This window comes from Saccoglossus kowalevskii, chromosome 14 (genome assembly GCF_978046115.1).
Source record: "Saccoglossus kowalevskii chromosome 14, keSacKowa6.1, whole genome shotgun sequence".
Lineage (NCBI taxonomy): Eukaryota > Metazoa > Hemichordata > Enteropneusta > Harrimaniidae > Saccoglossus > Saccoglossus kowalevskii.
This window is the reverse complement of record NC_140654.1, coordinates 3,236,026-3,252,754: the sequence shown is the minus strand read 5'-3', so window position 1 is coordinate 3,252,754 and position 16,729 is coordinate 3,236,026. Positions and strand designations below refer to the sequence as shown.

Sequence of the window (16,729 nt, the reverse complement as noted above, 5' to 3'; positions counted from 1 at the left end):
GCCAACACGGTTCACATCAATTGGTCCAATGCGAAATAGTTTGAGTTTCTCAGCCGTCTCTCGACACATCAATGTGTTCCCCTTTCCTTGTATCACAACGAAGTCTGTCCGACACTTGGTCTCATTTGTTGTTACTTTGTCCGCTGTAAACGATCCTAATGTTGACAGTGGTTGACAGTAGTTGGAGTGTCGGACCTGGACTTGCATTCGATACCCTGGGACTTTAGCCATTCCCATGTTGGTCTACATGTTGCCCCTGAGTCTATCGGTACATCATGTAGGTCTATCCCTCCAATATTGAGTGATATAATCCCTCTATCCCTATCTGTATCGTTGCCTACTGTGAATGCATAATTTGGTTTCTGAGCTGCTTCATCAGTAACATCTTGTTTAGTTTCGACGTAGTTGGCGCTGTCACGATTTCTCTCACTGCGATGGCGTCGTTTTGGCTTCCATCTTTGACGTGGAGCATTCGTTGTTTCTTTGGGCATTTGATTTGAAAATGTCCGCTTTCACCACATCCTCGGCATTTCTCCCCTCTAGCTGGACATATCTTATCTTTGGCGAAATGTCCGAATCTACCACAGTTGAAACAAGTTGTATTTCGACTTCTGAATGATTTCTGGGCGCCATGGTCGCTAGAAAACCGTTTCTCCCCACTTTGAACAAAATTCACCTGTGCTGGAGTTTTGTTTTCACCCATCAGTTCCATCTGTACATTTACTGCCTCATATGCTCTTGCAACTTTCAGTAAATCAGTCAAAGTGGCATTTTCCCTCAAGGAATTTTCTACATAACTGCGTTGAGTGACATTTATCGATGAGCTGATCGTGTATGTACTCATCCTGTCGTCCATCAAAAGCACATGTAGCCGCCCGTTGCCTGAGTTTACACACAAATTCATTCACTGTTTTGTCACTTCCCTGTGTGATTTGTCTGAACATATGTCTCTCGAATGGTATATTTTCTTTTGGAATAAAATGATCATTCAGTACTTTCAATGTTTCCTCATAGTCATTTTCATCATTGTCACCTACCAGTGTGACGTAAATTTCTTGAACATCCAGTCCAGCGGTATGTAGAAGTAGTGCTCGTTTCTGTCCGTCCACACTCACTCCTTTTCCAACTAAGTATAGCTCAAAAGCTCTCCTCCATTTCTTCCATCGTTGTGAAATGGAATTTGGGTTTTCTTTGACATCAAAATGATGCAGTCCTCCGATGTCGCCAGCAATCACTGTCATTGCAGAGCTCCGTTTTCACCTGCCATTTTCTTGACAATCCGATGAAAATAACACCCAAAATAGATTTATATACGTCAACTGGACCTTTATCCTCGTCGCCATATATGATATTCCGTCAGACCCTTGCTGATGCGCACGATAACACTCAGATTGAACTTGGTAACTTGGTTTATTTAGTGGCAGCCATTACTATATAACACACACTGTTGCATCATGGATGAAGAGGTAAAAGGTGGTCAGGGGGCATGACCTTTATGACTCAATACACTACAGTCCCAGAAAGAACTGGGTAATTTAAAAAAAAAAATATATTTCCACAAAGTTAAATAAATTTGGCTGCACCAAAAGCTTAGAAACGTGATCAAGTGATCAACGACATCATTTTGGGACGCAATTGAACATTAAGTACTTCATTGCGTAACTTACTGCACGGCAATGATGGCGTCTAGTGCGTGTTGACCGAAGTTTGACCCCCAAGTCACGTACTAAACAGGTGCGTTATCTTAGCAATCTTTTTCTTTCACGCTCCGCGCGTCGATCTTGTAAAATTGTTATTAGTTCTGACGGTGCTGTACGCAAACTTGTATATTTTAAGGTCGTTTACTTAGTGCGCTGCCGAAGTTTTCTAATTACGCAAATTTCAAGTTGTTTACAATGTTGTACCTGCTCTAAAAATTTCAACATTGTAATATATCGCTTTCATAATAATTACGCAAACTCAGTTATTTAATATTGGACACTGATGATGTTTCCGCCGCGAACGATACAGTGTGGTATAGATTTGAAAAGTAGTGCGGAGTTTAAAATTAGTTAGTACCCGTTGTATCCCCAAACTGTACCACTCAAAACCACTATTTCGATCACTCCTCTGCCAGTGACCAGTGTTTGGGCGAGCGGTCGGTGTTTTCAATGAGGCAAATAAATAACTGGCGAGAGGATGCTAAAAGCACTACCGTGGATGCTGAAAGCACTACCGTGCATTCAAGCATCCTCTCAACGAAAATAAACACAGGTTATGCACATTTACATTATAATGAGGTAAATTAGTGTTGTAAACAGAGTGTCGTGACTAAATCTGAATGATGTGCATGAAAAAACTAATGGTGCAAAAGCGCACAAGTGTTGACGGAAGATCCATATGATAGGTATCACCACCGACAACCAGTTTGGTAGTAGTCATATTGCCGAAAATACTATATCTTGTTGTTTTCAATATATCTGCAACAATAAACTGTACAAAACCAGTAATTAACTGTTTACAACATTGTACAAGACAGTATTATAGACCCATATCATGCAAAATTACAGAGTGCTGTGCAAATACACCCCCCTTACTTTTAGGCTATTGTATGTTCATCCAACTGTCCATTCAGAATGAATAGGAAATAAAGTAGGTGCAAAGAGACTTTATGGAATGTAATTGTACTTCATAGGAATATCATTGATGATATCAATCCCATCAGACTGATAGAACCCGTATCATTAATGAATTTATCGCATGGCAATGTGCCATCTGACATATAACCGGAGTGAACTGGCCATGTGCAAGAGCAGCATTGTTGGTTTGCATAAGACAGCCCACACATATGCTATAAGGAGTAAAATCCTGGTATCACCAATGATAAATAAGTCAACATCAAACCAGAAAAATAGAATGTAAATGCATGGACCTGTTTGTATAGAATACCAGTTCATCCCTCATTATTTATGTGGACCATGTTAAAAAAGACCTCAAACCATTGTGAGGCCAATGAAAAACAAATTTGGTATTTCTAGTATTAGGGTACAACATATTGGGTACTTAGGCAGGAGTTTTATTATTTTAGATTTATTTTTTCTCCAACATGTTCTGTCTATATTAAATACAATCATTTTCAATCATTTTTTTTTTACATCATGATATTAATATCAACTTTTGTTCATTTTAGGAAAAGGTAACTCATTTCCATAAAAATAAAATTCGGCCTTAAAGCGCGGTAGTCGTCGCGCTGCGCATGCGCGACATATGTGTTGATAGACATTGATTTTCTCACAATCCAATGCGTTCTTCAAATGGAAATCACAAATATGAGGTTTGACCTGGGCGCGACTTGCGCTGATTACCGACGGTGACTCCTTCGATACCTTCCAATCACATGAAAAATGCCTAATTAAAGCTTGGAAACGCCTCAGTTCGTACTCGTTGATCTGCGCAACAGTCAAAGTCGCCATCTTTGTTTATATGAGACCCATATATTTCGCACATGCGCAGCGCGACGACTACCGCGCTTTAATAACAAATGACAACACATGTCATTGTTTAAGGTTGAGGTGAGTGGCATGAACTGTTGGTTGGGGGTACCATTTCAAAAATGGCAGCTGGCGACAGCAAAACTGATGTACATGTGTATGTAGACATGATCACAAGGAATTGGCCCCTATCAGTTACCGCCTAAAGTTATGTACATTCCTGCTGTGGCCATTTATCTCCAATCGCAACAACACAAACATGATTAAAGCACTCTGATGTACACATTGCAGCTCTTACTGTTTCTTGCATGTGACAAAAATCCGCCTAAATCACAAGAAAATTGTAGTGGGCCAAACAATGGTCATGACAAAGTAAAAATGAGTACAGCCAGCCATGCCAATGTGGTGAATGAAATGCAATTTCTTGCATGACTTTCTGCTCAATATTATACAGTGTGTGATAGTCTGTGTCGAATAATCAATAGCGTAGTCACAAATGATCATGAAGATTGATCATGATCACATACTTCATATACACTATAACATTACATTAATGGGCAAAGACTATAAATCGTATCCATGCCCTAGACTTTTTTTGCCAATGCTATTCTTGCAATTTAATTATTGCTGGCTGCATAGATCAGACTATTAATGTACAAGTATTTACACATATTGGCCTTATTTTGGTTTTAGATGCTATTTTATTGAGATACATCGTAACAACTGTGGCCGTGAAGGACCGGCAGGTTAGGTAATTGTTACTAGTCGCACCGTGCATGTGCACATCACACAAATCATACGAGTTCACAGGCCATAGGCCTAGTAAATCGCTGTCATCATTTAAGTACGATGTAATATTTGGCGATTTATTTTTGGCCATTAGATTCCCTGATTCATGACATCATGTGCCAATAAGTCCTGAAAATCAGCTTTGCTAAGCGATGAGTCGTTTAGTTCAAAACAGTGAATAATCATAGCATGGTGTGCAGAGTTTTAGAGGTAAAGCAATTGTTAAGAATATATTAAAATTTGTGGAAAAGGGCAAGAGCTCTTACCTTACAATGTACAATGTACGGCGTCCTCGGCTCGCTGGCAAAATAATCAACGTCATCGAAAGATGCGTGTACGCGTACTGTAGACAATTTCCATGATGCTGCCTTGCATGCGTAGAGTCGACGTCACAATTTTTGCGTATCAATTTTTCTCCGTTTTTTGCAACAAATAATTCACCTTTTTCTCCTGGGAAAACGTCGTCAATCTTATTTTATTAACCTGAACTTTGTCTTGACAGCGAAAATTATATTCAAATAAGCGTCTTTGGTTGATTTCTGGCACGCAAAATTGATTTTCGACTCAGTCCTAATTACGCATTTAGGAATGACCTGGTGATCCAAAATTGACTTCGCATGAAAATACTGTCGTCTACGGAGGGTCCCGGGATCATTGCTTCGAGAAGTTGAGACACAGTTGATTTGCTTTTTGAGATGGATAAGAGGTTCCACTCCATCGAATACATAATTTAAACCACATCTCTCAAAAATCTAACTTATAACTTGTAGAAGAGAAATTGGCCTTTAATTGTTAACGAGGCTCCAATCGTCATTTTTATGAACTGGTATATTGCTGTCTTCTTCATAACGACAAATTAAAAAATATAATTTATTGTTATACCAATGTAACACATGACTAGGTTTCTTATCAATATCAGAATTTAAAAAAAGCAATCGTTTTCTCTGGGTGTCAATAAAAGCTTTGGAAGTAAATTAACCTGTGCAATTCTGCATAGTTTCCCTTGATATTAATTTTGCACGCAAGTGAATGACGGTTGTAATATTAGGCAGAGCATTTCTCGGTTCATTTCCTGTTTAGAGGTCAACAAAATAAAGGTCACGGATCCATGTGTTTTTTTTGCTGTTCCCTCGTGCTCGTGCTCAACAGATAATTTCAATTATTTCCGGAGACCAATATTAGTAAACGTCAACGTGTATTTAGTATCGCATATTTTAATTTCCTGTGTACTTCACGCAATGACATGACCACCGAATCTGTGATTGGCTGGTTTCTTGCATGAGCTGTCAATCATTATTTTCTGTAAACTACCGGTGGTCGTTACAAGCATTAGCAGTCCTCAGGTCTCACTGAAATGCCTGCAGTAATGATTTCAATGTCTCACAATTAAACACCGCTATTTTCTGCTAAATAAACAATTGTACCATTTTAGAAAGACTATGTCCACTGTCGGAATTATGGCTGCGGCAGTTACTTGTAGTGGATCTACTTCAATGTTTGGGCCCACTTCATACTCAATTTTTGTGTATGTAAGTATACTATAGACCATTTTCTCGACTTTTCAGGCTGGGTCAGTGGTGTGTTATGCCATCACATGCAGCCTGACTATCTATTTGGCTCTGACTGGACTATTCCGTGTGTTAAAGGCAGCTTGTAACAATGCAAGGGATGGAAATGATGCTTGAAGATTTGTTTCTCTCCAAGTAATGTCATATTACAGGTACACAATAGTTGCTTTTCTAGGACAAGTTTATCCTATAACTCTGCTTCCATTTCCACATTTTCTTCTTAGCATGTGTGTTTCTAGCATAGATGCATGTGTTCTGGTGTGAAACAAGGCTTAACCTTGATGACCTTCCCCTAAGCCTGCTTCCAGTGTCTGACTTATTATCACCTAAATGATAATTATTGTCTAGTAGTATTTTGTCATCTGCACCATTTTCCATTAGCCATGCAACAACTCGATTTCTAAGCACACATGCATTCACTAAATTCTTGTCGACCTTTGACCAGTTCTGCATATAATAACTCTTACTTTCCAAGAACCAGGTTGGTTCCCTAGTAACGCGATTACATGTAACAACTCCATGGAAAAGATACTTACGAAATAACGATGGCGACATTCCTGGTATCACATGAATTACCGTTTTCAAAACTTATCCACAGTCGTACATGACATGAAATTTCAATTCCAGACTACTATGATCGTCAACTTTTATACTGTGTGATTTGAATGGACGCTACACAACCCCTATTTATGATAAGTTCTGACTTCAATTCAGAAACAGTCATTGACTGGGTTATCTATTCCACAGTTTTAACCATATAGTCAATTTACCACTGTTATTGCGAGCTCGATACAGGATCAAACTGAGAATTGTAGCTTGCCAGATTTGTGTGAAACCTGGATACCTGGTTTTTGTTCTGACATACATCACTACTCGGTTGTTGATCATACAGCTCTATTCTCCAAATTACAATGATTCACACGCTCTTAAAATTTCTGTAGGGCTATGCGGCTTTGTCGCGATACAGACTTCAAGCGTGGTTCTTATAGCGTAACTTGAACGAAAGATTTGCTTTTTTGAGCTATAGGTGGCGCTCGCATAATCTTCAAGAAACAGTAAATTCTAAACTGGCGACTTCCATCCTGAATTTAAATTTTGTATCTAACTACATCTAAACACAAAAAACCGTGGTATACGGTGTTGCATAATTAAAAATACACTCTCAGCTAATCAAAACGACTTATTCATGTAACTGAAAATCTGGTATAATATATAGCCCTCTAGCATAGATGATAAATCTAACACAATATTTAATATTAATAATTTACAGTCAATATTGTTAAGTATCATGCTCTGATTTAATCCTTGCGCTATTTTTTTTCATCCCAGCTATAATTCAGTCGTATGCATATAACACCATACATATGTCCTATGACTTCTAGAAGACACATCATACATGCGGGATATGAACAACATACAACACACCGTTTCCATCTGTTAAATGTGACAAAGGCTTTCCTAGGTTAATTGGTGCCACAAGGAAAATACGTATCACACTTTAACTTAGTACCTCATGTACACTTCCCCCCAAGTAACTTCATACTACATGTGCACTTCGTTCCAAGTAACTTCATACCACATGTACACATTGTCCCAAGTAACTTCATACCACATGTACACATTGTCTCAAGTAACTTCATACCACATGTACACATTTCCCAAGTAACTTCATACCACATGTACACATTGTCCCAAGTAACTTCATACCACATGTACACATTGTCTCAAGTAACTTCTTACCACATGTACACATTGTCCAAAGTAACTTCATATTACATGTACACATTTCCCAAGTAACTTCATACCACATGCACACATTGTCTCAAGTAACTTCTTACTACATGTACATATTGTCCCAAGTAACTTCACACCACATGTACACATTGTTCCAAGTAACTTCATATTACATGTACACATTGTCCCAAGTAACTTCATACCACATGTACACATTGTCCAAAGTAACTTCATACCACATGTACACATTTCCCAAGTAACTTCATATTACATGTACACATTGTCCCAAGTAACTTCATACCACATGTACACATTGTCCCAAGTAACTTCATACCACATGTACACATTGTCTCAAGTAACTTCTTACCACATATACACATTGTTCCAAGTAACTTCATATTACATGTACACATTGTCCCAAGTAACTTCATACCACATGTACACATTGTCCCAAGTAACTTCATACCACATGTACACATTGTCCCAAGTAACTTCATACCACATGTACACATTGTCTCAAGTAACTTCTTACCACATGTACACATTGTCTCAAGTAACTTCTTACCACATATACACATTGTTCCAAGTAACTTCATATTACATGTACACATTGTCCCAAGTAACTTCATACCACATGTACACATTGTCCCAAGTAACTTCATACCACATGTACACATTGTCCCAAGTAACTTCATACCACATGTACACATTGTCTCAAGTAACTTCTTACACATATACACATTGTTCCAAGTAACTTCATATTACATGTACACATTGTTCCAAGTAACTTCATACCACATGTACACATTGTTCCAAGTAACTTCATATTACATGTACACATTTCCCAAGTAACTTCATACCACATGTACACATTGTCCCAAGTAACTTCATACCACATGTACACATTTCCCAAGTAACTTCATACCACATGTACACATTGTCCCAAGTAACTTCATACCACATGTACACATTGTCTCAAGTAACTTCTTACCACATGTACACATTGTCCAAAGTAACTTCATATTACATGTACACATTTCCCAAGTAACTTCATACCACATGCACACATTGTCTCAAGTAACTTCTTACTACATGTACATATTGTCCCAAGTAACTTCACACCACATGTACACATTGTTCCAAGTAACTTCATATTACATGTACACATTGTCCCAAGTAACTTCATACCACATGTACACATTGTCCAAAGTAACTTCATACCACATGTACACATTTCCCAAGTAACTTCATATTACATGTACACATTGTCCCAAGTAACTTCATACCACATGTACACATTGTCCCAAGTAACTTCATACCACATGTACACATTGTCTCAAGTAACTTCTTACCACATATACACATTGTTCCAAGTAACTTCATATTACATGTACACATTGTCCCAAGTAACTTCATACCACATGTACACATTGTCCCAAGTAACTTCATACCACATGTACACATTGTCCCAAGTAACTTCATACCACATGTACACATTGTCTCAAGTAACTTCTTACCACATATACACATTGTTCCAAGTAACTTCATATTACATGTACACATTGTTCCAAGTAACTTCATACCACATGTACACATTGTTCCAAGTAACTTCATATTACATGTACACATTTCCCAAGTAACTTCATACCACATGTACACATTGTCCCAAGTAACTTCATACCACATGTACACATTGTTCCAAGTAACTTCATATTACATGTACACATTTCCCAAGTAACTTCATACCACATGTACACATTGTCCCAAGTAACTTCATACCACATGTACACATTGTCTCAAGTAACTTCATACCACATGTACACATTGTTCCAAGTAACTTCATACCACATATACACATTGTCCCAAGTAACTTCATACCACATGTACACATTGTCTCAAGTAACTTCTTACCACATGTACACATTGTCTCAAGTAACTTCATACCACATGTACACATTGTCCAAAGTAACTTCATACCACATGTACACATTTCCCAAGTAACTTCATACCACATGCACACATTGTCTCAAGTAACTTCTTACCACATGCACACATTGTCCCAAGTAACTTCATATTACATGAACACATTGTCCAAGTACTTGGTACAACACAAGTACTTCATTCCAAGTCACTTGATACTACATGTACACTTTGTCCCAAGTCACTTTGTATCATATGTGCATTTCGTCCCAAGTCGCTTCGTACCACATATGAACTTTGTCCCAAGTCACTTCGTACCACATGTGCATTTCGTTCCAAGTCACTTCGTACCACATATGTACTTCGTTCCATGTTACTTCGTACCACATATGTACTTCGTTCCAAGTTACTTCGTACCACATATGTACTTCGTTCCAAGTTACTTCGTACCACATATGTACTTCATTCCAAGTTACTTCGTATCGCATATGTACTTCCTCCCAACTTACTTCGTACCACATGTGCATTTCGTATCTAGTCATTTCATAACACATGAAAAGAAACGAAAATTGAAGTGCCTAAGAACAATGCTCAAGTGTTGCTTTCAAGTCTAATCAAAGAGTTCCCCCATCAACCTAAATTAGCATAATCTAATGTAACTGTTTATTCGACTTTACAGTACAAATCATTTGTAAATATAAATATAATTTTAGCTTTTGATGATCCATGGTAGTTTGTGATGAGTTAAACTCTGAGCATTTGCATCAATAGTTATTTATGTTCTTTTATTGTATTTTGGGGAGAGGTGCAAGGATATTATCTTCCAGACGCTGTCGTTTATAAACACAGTTGAGGTTCTCTGGTGCATGTTTTTTTCTGCAAAAGCAAAATAGGTATCTGCCGTGTATATGTGTATTGAAGTTAAGTTTCGCGGGTTCCTGTCGTCATTAGATAGTATGACAAATAGAAAATGTGTATTCCAAGGACTTCCCCGGCGGCAAGTTCCTTTGTTGTGAACGCCATTTAACGGTGTCATTACGCGTGACGCTTGACACTAGGGCATTTTAACCATTTCGTGTGATCTTAATATGGTTACTTAGTGACGGGGTTAGTTACTGCTACCGTGGTTATAGTTAGATAAATCTCACATGTTAAAAATCGGTAAAATTGTTAGGTTTACATACTGCCTGTCACGCTGTCAATTAAAGTTAACTACGTAGTGACGCTATATTACATCTATATATATATAGAAGAGACATCGTGATTAACAACACAAGGTAAATGGGCACAGATAAAGTCGTTTGAATTGGCGATCCAGCTCTAATTCTTAAAGCAAAAGTATTTAAAATAAATAGGTTTACAACAGGGCGTATAGTGGTTAAAGACAATAATACGGGCAAATTAAATACAGCAATGCTACTATTGAAGACATCACAGAAAAACTTAAAATGCAATTCCAGAAAAAAAGTAAAGAATGCATGTTTGATGATGATAAGGGCGTGCATCACAAAAACAAATTGAGAACATACAGAGAAATAAAAACTGATTTTTCTTTTGAGAAATACCTCCAAATAATTAAAAATCCACTATATCGTGCTGCAATGACTAAACTTAGAATAAGTGCCCACCGTTTACAGATTGAATCAGGCAGATACAAAAACATCTCCATCTCTGATAGAATATGCCCTGTCTGTGATCTTGGAGAAATTGAAGATGAGAAACATTTCCTTTTCACGTGCCAGCTATATGATAAAGAAAGAACCAGCCTTTTTACTAAACATAAAATGCATGGAGAGACATTAATAAACATATTAAATAATAAAAAGGATCACATAATTAAAGACATTTCAAAACACATTTATACTTGCTTTATGCTTAGGGAGCAAAAAATCAAACAATAACTTCAGTACCAGCTGCCTCAAAAAAACCCCCCACAAAACACAGATTTACATTTATTTACATTATATTACAATTATTCATTTATCTCTTATTGTGAGATGTGTATTTATTTCATTCATTTACTGTATTTTTAGTATTTCCTTTTATTTTCATTTTTTTATTATTACATGTTTTTGACTTTATTGTACTTTTTGTCAAGATCTCAAATGGGATACGATAGCAATAAAGAATTACTTACTTACTTTCTTGTATGAGCAAAATGTATATCCCTATGTATGTAAATGTATCCTAAATGTCAGATGAGACGTCATATTCCCAAGTTAGGTTACCATTAACTATTCATATGGCTTCCAACTGCCTATTCCTATTTTGACACATATTCAATCATTTTGTATGCTGAACTATCATTTAGATATCTACCACGTATGACGTATATCGAGTTCAATGTGCCCTAGAAGCTACATCGATTCTTTGTGATCTCCAAGTAAATAACCACGACACATTTTGAAATGACTATCTGTTAAATACTAGGTATCTCTATACATTTGATCCAAGTTAAACACAGTCACCGCACATCTTGATTGATATATTTGTGAAGCCTTCATCATTCGAACGTTTATAGTTGTGGAACTCTGAGAATTCCATGAGACTATTATCAAAGCGGCAATAGATATGACTTTGATTTTGTTTAGGGGGGGGGGTGTTAAATATGACGACATAAAAATAACCACATCTTTTGGAAATATTGTTTTAGACACAATTACACATACATGCAAAAAGACCATACACAATGTTAATGTCGCGTGAAATCGGCGATGTGAAAAATAAGGGTCGAATATTCGCCATTTCGTAGAAATCGGCCACTAAATAATTGAAATATGTAGTGTACTGTAGAACCATTCATTTTTACTTACATTTAATTTCACTATTTTGGTGATTTAAGCATATTTACTGGGCTGTAATTTCACAATTTGTCAAGGAAATAGTGAGTTTTATTGTTATTTTACGTGTACACGTAGATTTGATTTAGCGCATCTCACTTGTCAGCGGAAATAGCGAAATTAAAACCGAGTGAATATTCAATTCAATTACAACATCTATTGATCAGAAGAGCATAGGTTAAAACACCATTATTGCATGTCTTTTCTCACAAACACTAACATGCAATACAGATTTTTAGTTATATGTGGTACAGAAAACAGAGCAACGCGCTGGAAACTCAGAGATTACAACTTCAAATCACGGACTGGACACTCCTACAAAAGACAAACAAAAGATATATGTAAAACTAATTTAAAATAAAGAATCCAACATCATCTTGTCATGTTTATTATTATACATCTGTCACCGTAACATCATAAGTTAAAGCGTGCCGTATTTTTGCGGTATTTTACGGGGTATTTTCATCCTACCATATTAGGAAATGCGAATTCCAAATATGGACTGATTACGCGCGTAAGCGTCCTCTAATAAACATGGCTGCCACCAGAGTTTGACCGGACTCCACACAAAGAAGTTCGCTGACTCTGCTCTAAACATTTTGAATTTCAGCATTCCCATGGTGTATCCTTGGAAGGAAAAGATGCATAATAATAAGGTTATTACGAGAATACCTCAAAGTATGCACTCAGACAGTACGCCGCGCATCGACCTCTGCTGCTCGTCGGTCGATACTCCAGCTGTACTGTCTTCGTGCATACTTTGATATATTCTCGTAATAACCTTATATTATCACATGATAATATCACGAGCGAGTGTAGCAACACCCCCCCCCCCGCATCCACCTTTGTGAACTTAGCAAGCATTTTCGAGTTCAAGCTTTTGGTGTTTATATTGTTGTATTTAAAATGATAATATTGCTGCAAGATCACCTTGATTTTCTATTTCTTCAAATTCCACCAAGTTTGAAGATTCACGTAATTGGCGCGATGTTGCTGCCAACTATCCCAAAAGTCGGAAATTATATGATCATACTTATCGTCACCCAGCACTGATATGTACACCCCAGTACGCCATTGCTGATTGAAATGCAGTTAATTTTGATAGATAAAAACTTTGTATTATAAAATCTGGCTAGACGTACCAGCGTCTTCCTTCTACTCCATGTAAAATTGTGCACATTACCATGATACAAACGCCATACATCAATCAATTTAAAGCGAATTAAAATATTCAATAAAAACGTGAAGTGTGAATGTCTGGTTCGACGCCGCCATTGCGGTCAAGAACAGGTGCTGAAGTTGTGCAGTTAAAACTCTCCACCAATAATAACGGGGTCATCATTAAGTGTATTAAGGTGATTCTTTGAAAATTTAAAGCATGCCATACGCTCTACCCCATTTATAGGGGCATAGACATAAAACAATATGCAGTGAATTGTCGTTAATTAAAATGTGAACATTCAATAAATGACCCCTGAGGATTTCATCCAGAGTAAGCACATTTACATTTATTAGCATCTGCATGGAATAAAATGGCTATGCTAGCGCGATTTGTGTCACAGTGTGAAAATATTGCATTACCCCTCCACACAATCCTCCAGGTATGTTCATCTTGCTTTAAAGTATGCGTTTCATGTAAATTATAAAAGTCAATTGATGTTCACGATTTGATATCAATCATTTTATTGACGACGTCTTGTGCTCCGCGCTCATTTAAAGTAATACCTGAAATTGATTGTGCCATTAAAAAAAGTATAACACAAAAAGCAAATACATTATGATGAAAGTAGAACAAATTACACACTGACAGAAACGCATGTACATTTTGATTTTGTTAAAAAATGTTTTTATATACGCGCTAGCTATGTAGAACGATACTATTGTATGAGAAAAATGGCGTCATAATAGAAATGATCAGATGGGTGGATGGTTAACGCATGGGAAATTCTTATTTGTCCTTTTGATTTATATAAAAAAACATTGTAATTCATCCGAAGAAACATAAGTATTGTAAAAACGTCATTCAAAAGTAGCAGGTAGTAATCTATTGAATTTACCGACGTTCAACCATATGTAAAATTTCCTTCGGAAAGATTGGACATGTTTGAGTGATAGGCGCTTAAAACCAAGAGGAATCGGTTAGCCAAGAGGCCGTTTTCAATATACAATCACTGGGAAGAAGGGAGGCACATTGGATAAAACAAGTTTTGTGGATAGCCGTACCAAAGGATCAACAGATATAATTCCACCCCAATAGTAATTAACAGAGACCAAATCAGATTGAATTAGTAGCTCCTGTGGAATTTTCAAGAATCTGGTTATGATCTGCAATTGGCTGAAATCTCTCGACATTCTTTTGCAGATGTTTACGGTTTCTGCAGTATGCTCTTCATCTTCAGTTGTCCTTTTATAGTATGTTATGTTTGTTTTCTTGTTGACCATTCTTTTGCTTTCAATTTGGTTGGCATCATACTTACTGTCTCACTTTGTTTTAATGCGGGTAGATCTTTTGCTGATTTGTTGTAAAATTTGCTGTAATTTGTTGATTTGTTGTGTGGGGTTGGGTTTTATTGCGCTTTATCTGTTGTGCAGCATTCTTCGCGATACTGGGTTTGAGAGGTTTTTTACGGTTGGTAGTCTTTGTCCACCTGTTCACTTCTGTGCTGGGCTTATAGATATGTCTTGTGTAGAAGTGTTTCTAAATTCAAGCATAGCCAGGTTTGAATCTGCTCCAGCTACCTTTCTCATTGTGGTTTTCGCTGACTTTACTGCATAGCCAGGTTTGAATCTGCTCCAGCTACCTTTCTCATTGTGGTTTTCGCTGACTTTACTGCATTTTTCGACCTTTCCATCAGTGGCGGATCCAGCGAAATGTATTTGGGGGGGGGGGGGGCAAGCTTCGCTTAAGATATACGGAGCGTAAATCGCAGAGAAGCTATGCGTAATCCAGATCACATGAATCGTCATGCGTTGGGGGGGGGGGGACATGGCCCCCCTGCCCCCTCCTCTGGATCCGCTACTGCTCTTCATTGATTTGTAGATAATAGGGATGATGTAGTGTGTTCAAAACCCCATGTTTCTCTGATGCTTCTTGTCTGGGATGAGGGAATTGTGCGTTGAGGTTTCTGATGATTGATTATGCGCTGCTATTATGTAGGTAATCGATTTTCGAGAAATTGTAATAGTAATCTACTGTTATTAGGTAATCACTTCCACCATATACAAATTGTAATAGTAATCTACTGTTATTAGGTAATCACTTCCACCATATACAAATTGGTCTATCCCCACCTTGGTCGGTCTGGCACATCGTGTGGTACATATGTCTCTTTCTGTTGTCTTGTACTCAAGGTAAAACATACTTCACAACCTACTTCAGTTGTCATGTTTGGCCATTATATACATACACTGTGTCTTATACACCCTCTGTTCCAAGGTGTGATGAATGCATGCGCTCTAGCATGTCTTGCCTTTGGCTATAACAGCTTATTCACCCCTGAAGATTATACCATTCTGTGTACTCAGCTCATCACGAAAATGGTAATAACAATTTATAGATATAGGTAGACCTGCCTTATGTTTTGGTAATCCATTCTTGATTCTGGATTACATGACTGTATATTTTTAACCATCTCTGTATATAAAGACATCTTGGTTTCAAAATGAGCAGGGTTTGTGCCATTTTTACACTTTCTAGTTCTGTCTGCTAGTCATCTGTTGCATTTGTTTTCCTGGGTGGCACTTCAGATTCATTTTTAATGCTGCAGTCTCAGCAACATTCTGAGACATTTATTTTAGGGTAATGTGTAGACCTACCATATGTATATTGGTGGAGATGTACAATGCCGAACACAAAAGCTAACAGCTCCTTCTCAATGTGTGTATAAGAAGTGTCTGTACCTGTCAATGCGATGCTAGCAAATGCTAATGGTTGTTTTTTTCTGTGTGAGAGCTGCACCCAAACCTGATTATGAAGCATCAGCTCGAAGCATCAATTCTTTGGTCCCGTTATAGTACTTCAATACTGAATGTGTTCACATTTTACACCCAGCTTGATCCAAAGAATCCCTGAATACTTGGTGTATCAGTAGGTTTAGGCTTTGCTAACACTGATTTAAATTTAAGCCTTTCACTTGTAATGAAGTGCCCAATAAAGTAAGTTTAGCTTCCTTTTTATCTTACTCTGATTAAATTTCAATGATTTTTCGAGACAGAAAGTTTGAAGCATTATGTGTTGGCAACAGCACAAACCACTAGTGCGGAATGAGCGTTTGCGTTTTAGTGAGACTGGCAGGCAATTGCCTGTCTCAATGAATTGGGGTCGTTATTGTTGGGACAATCATACAAAATATGTTGGGCAATTATAGTTTGTGCATTGTTTTGCATTGAGCAGAAAAATCCCAGTTCT

The 16,729-nt window shown here is 37.5% G+C and overlaps 1 protein-coding gene across 1 annotated transcript; it reads right to left on the bottom strand.

Moving 5' to 3' along the window:
* Positions 1–755: 755 nt before the first annotated feature.
* LOC146734372 (uncharacterized) lies at positions 756–1,241 on the bottom strand. Its single transcript, XM_085508222.1, has one exon. It carries the CDS (start codon positions 1,239–1,241, stop codon positions 756–758), a length of 486 nt encoding a protein of 161 aa, XP_085364348.1.
* Between the last annotated feature and the right edge of the window lie 15,488 nt (positions 1,242–16,729).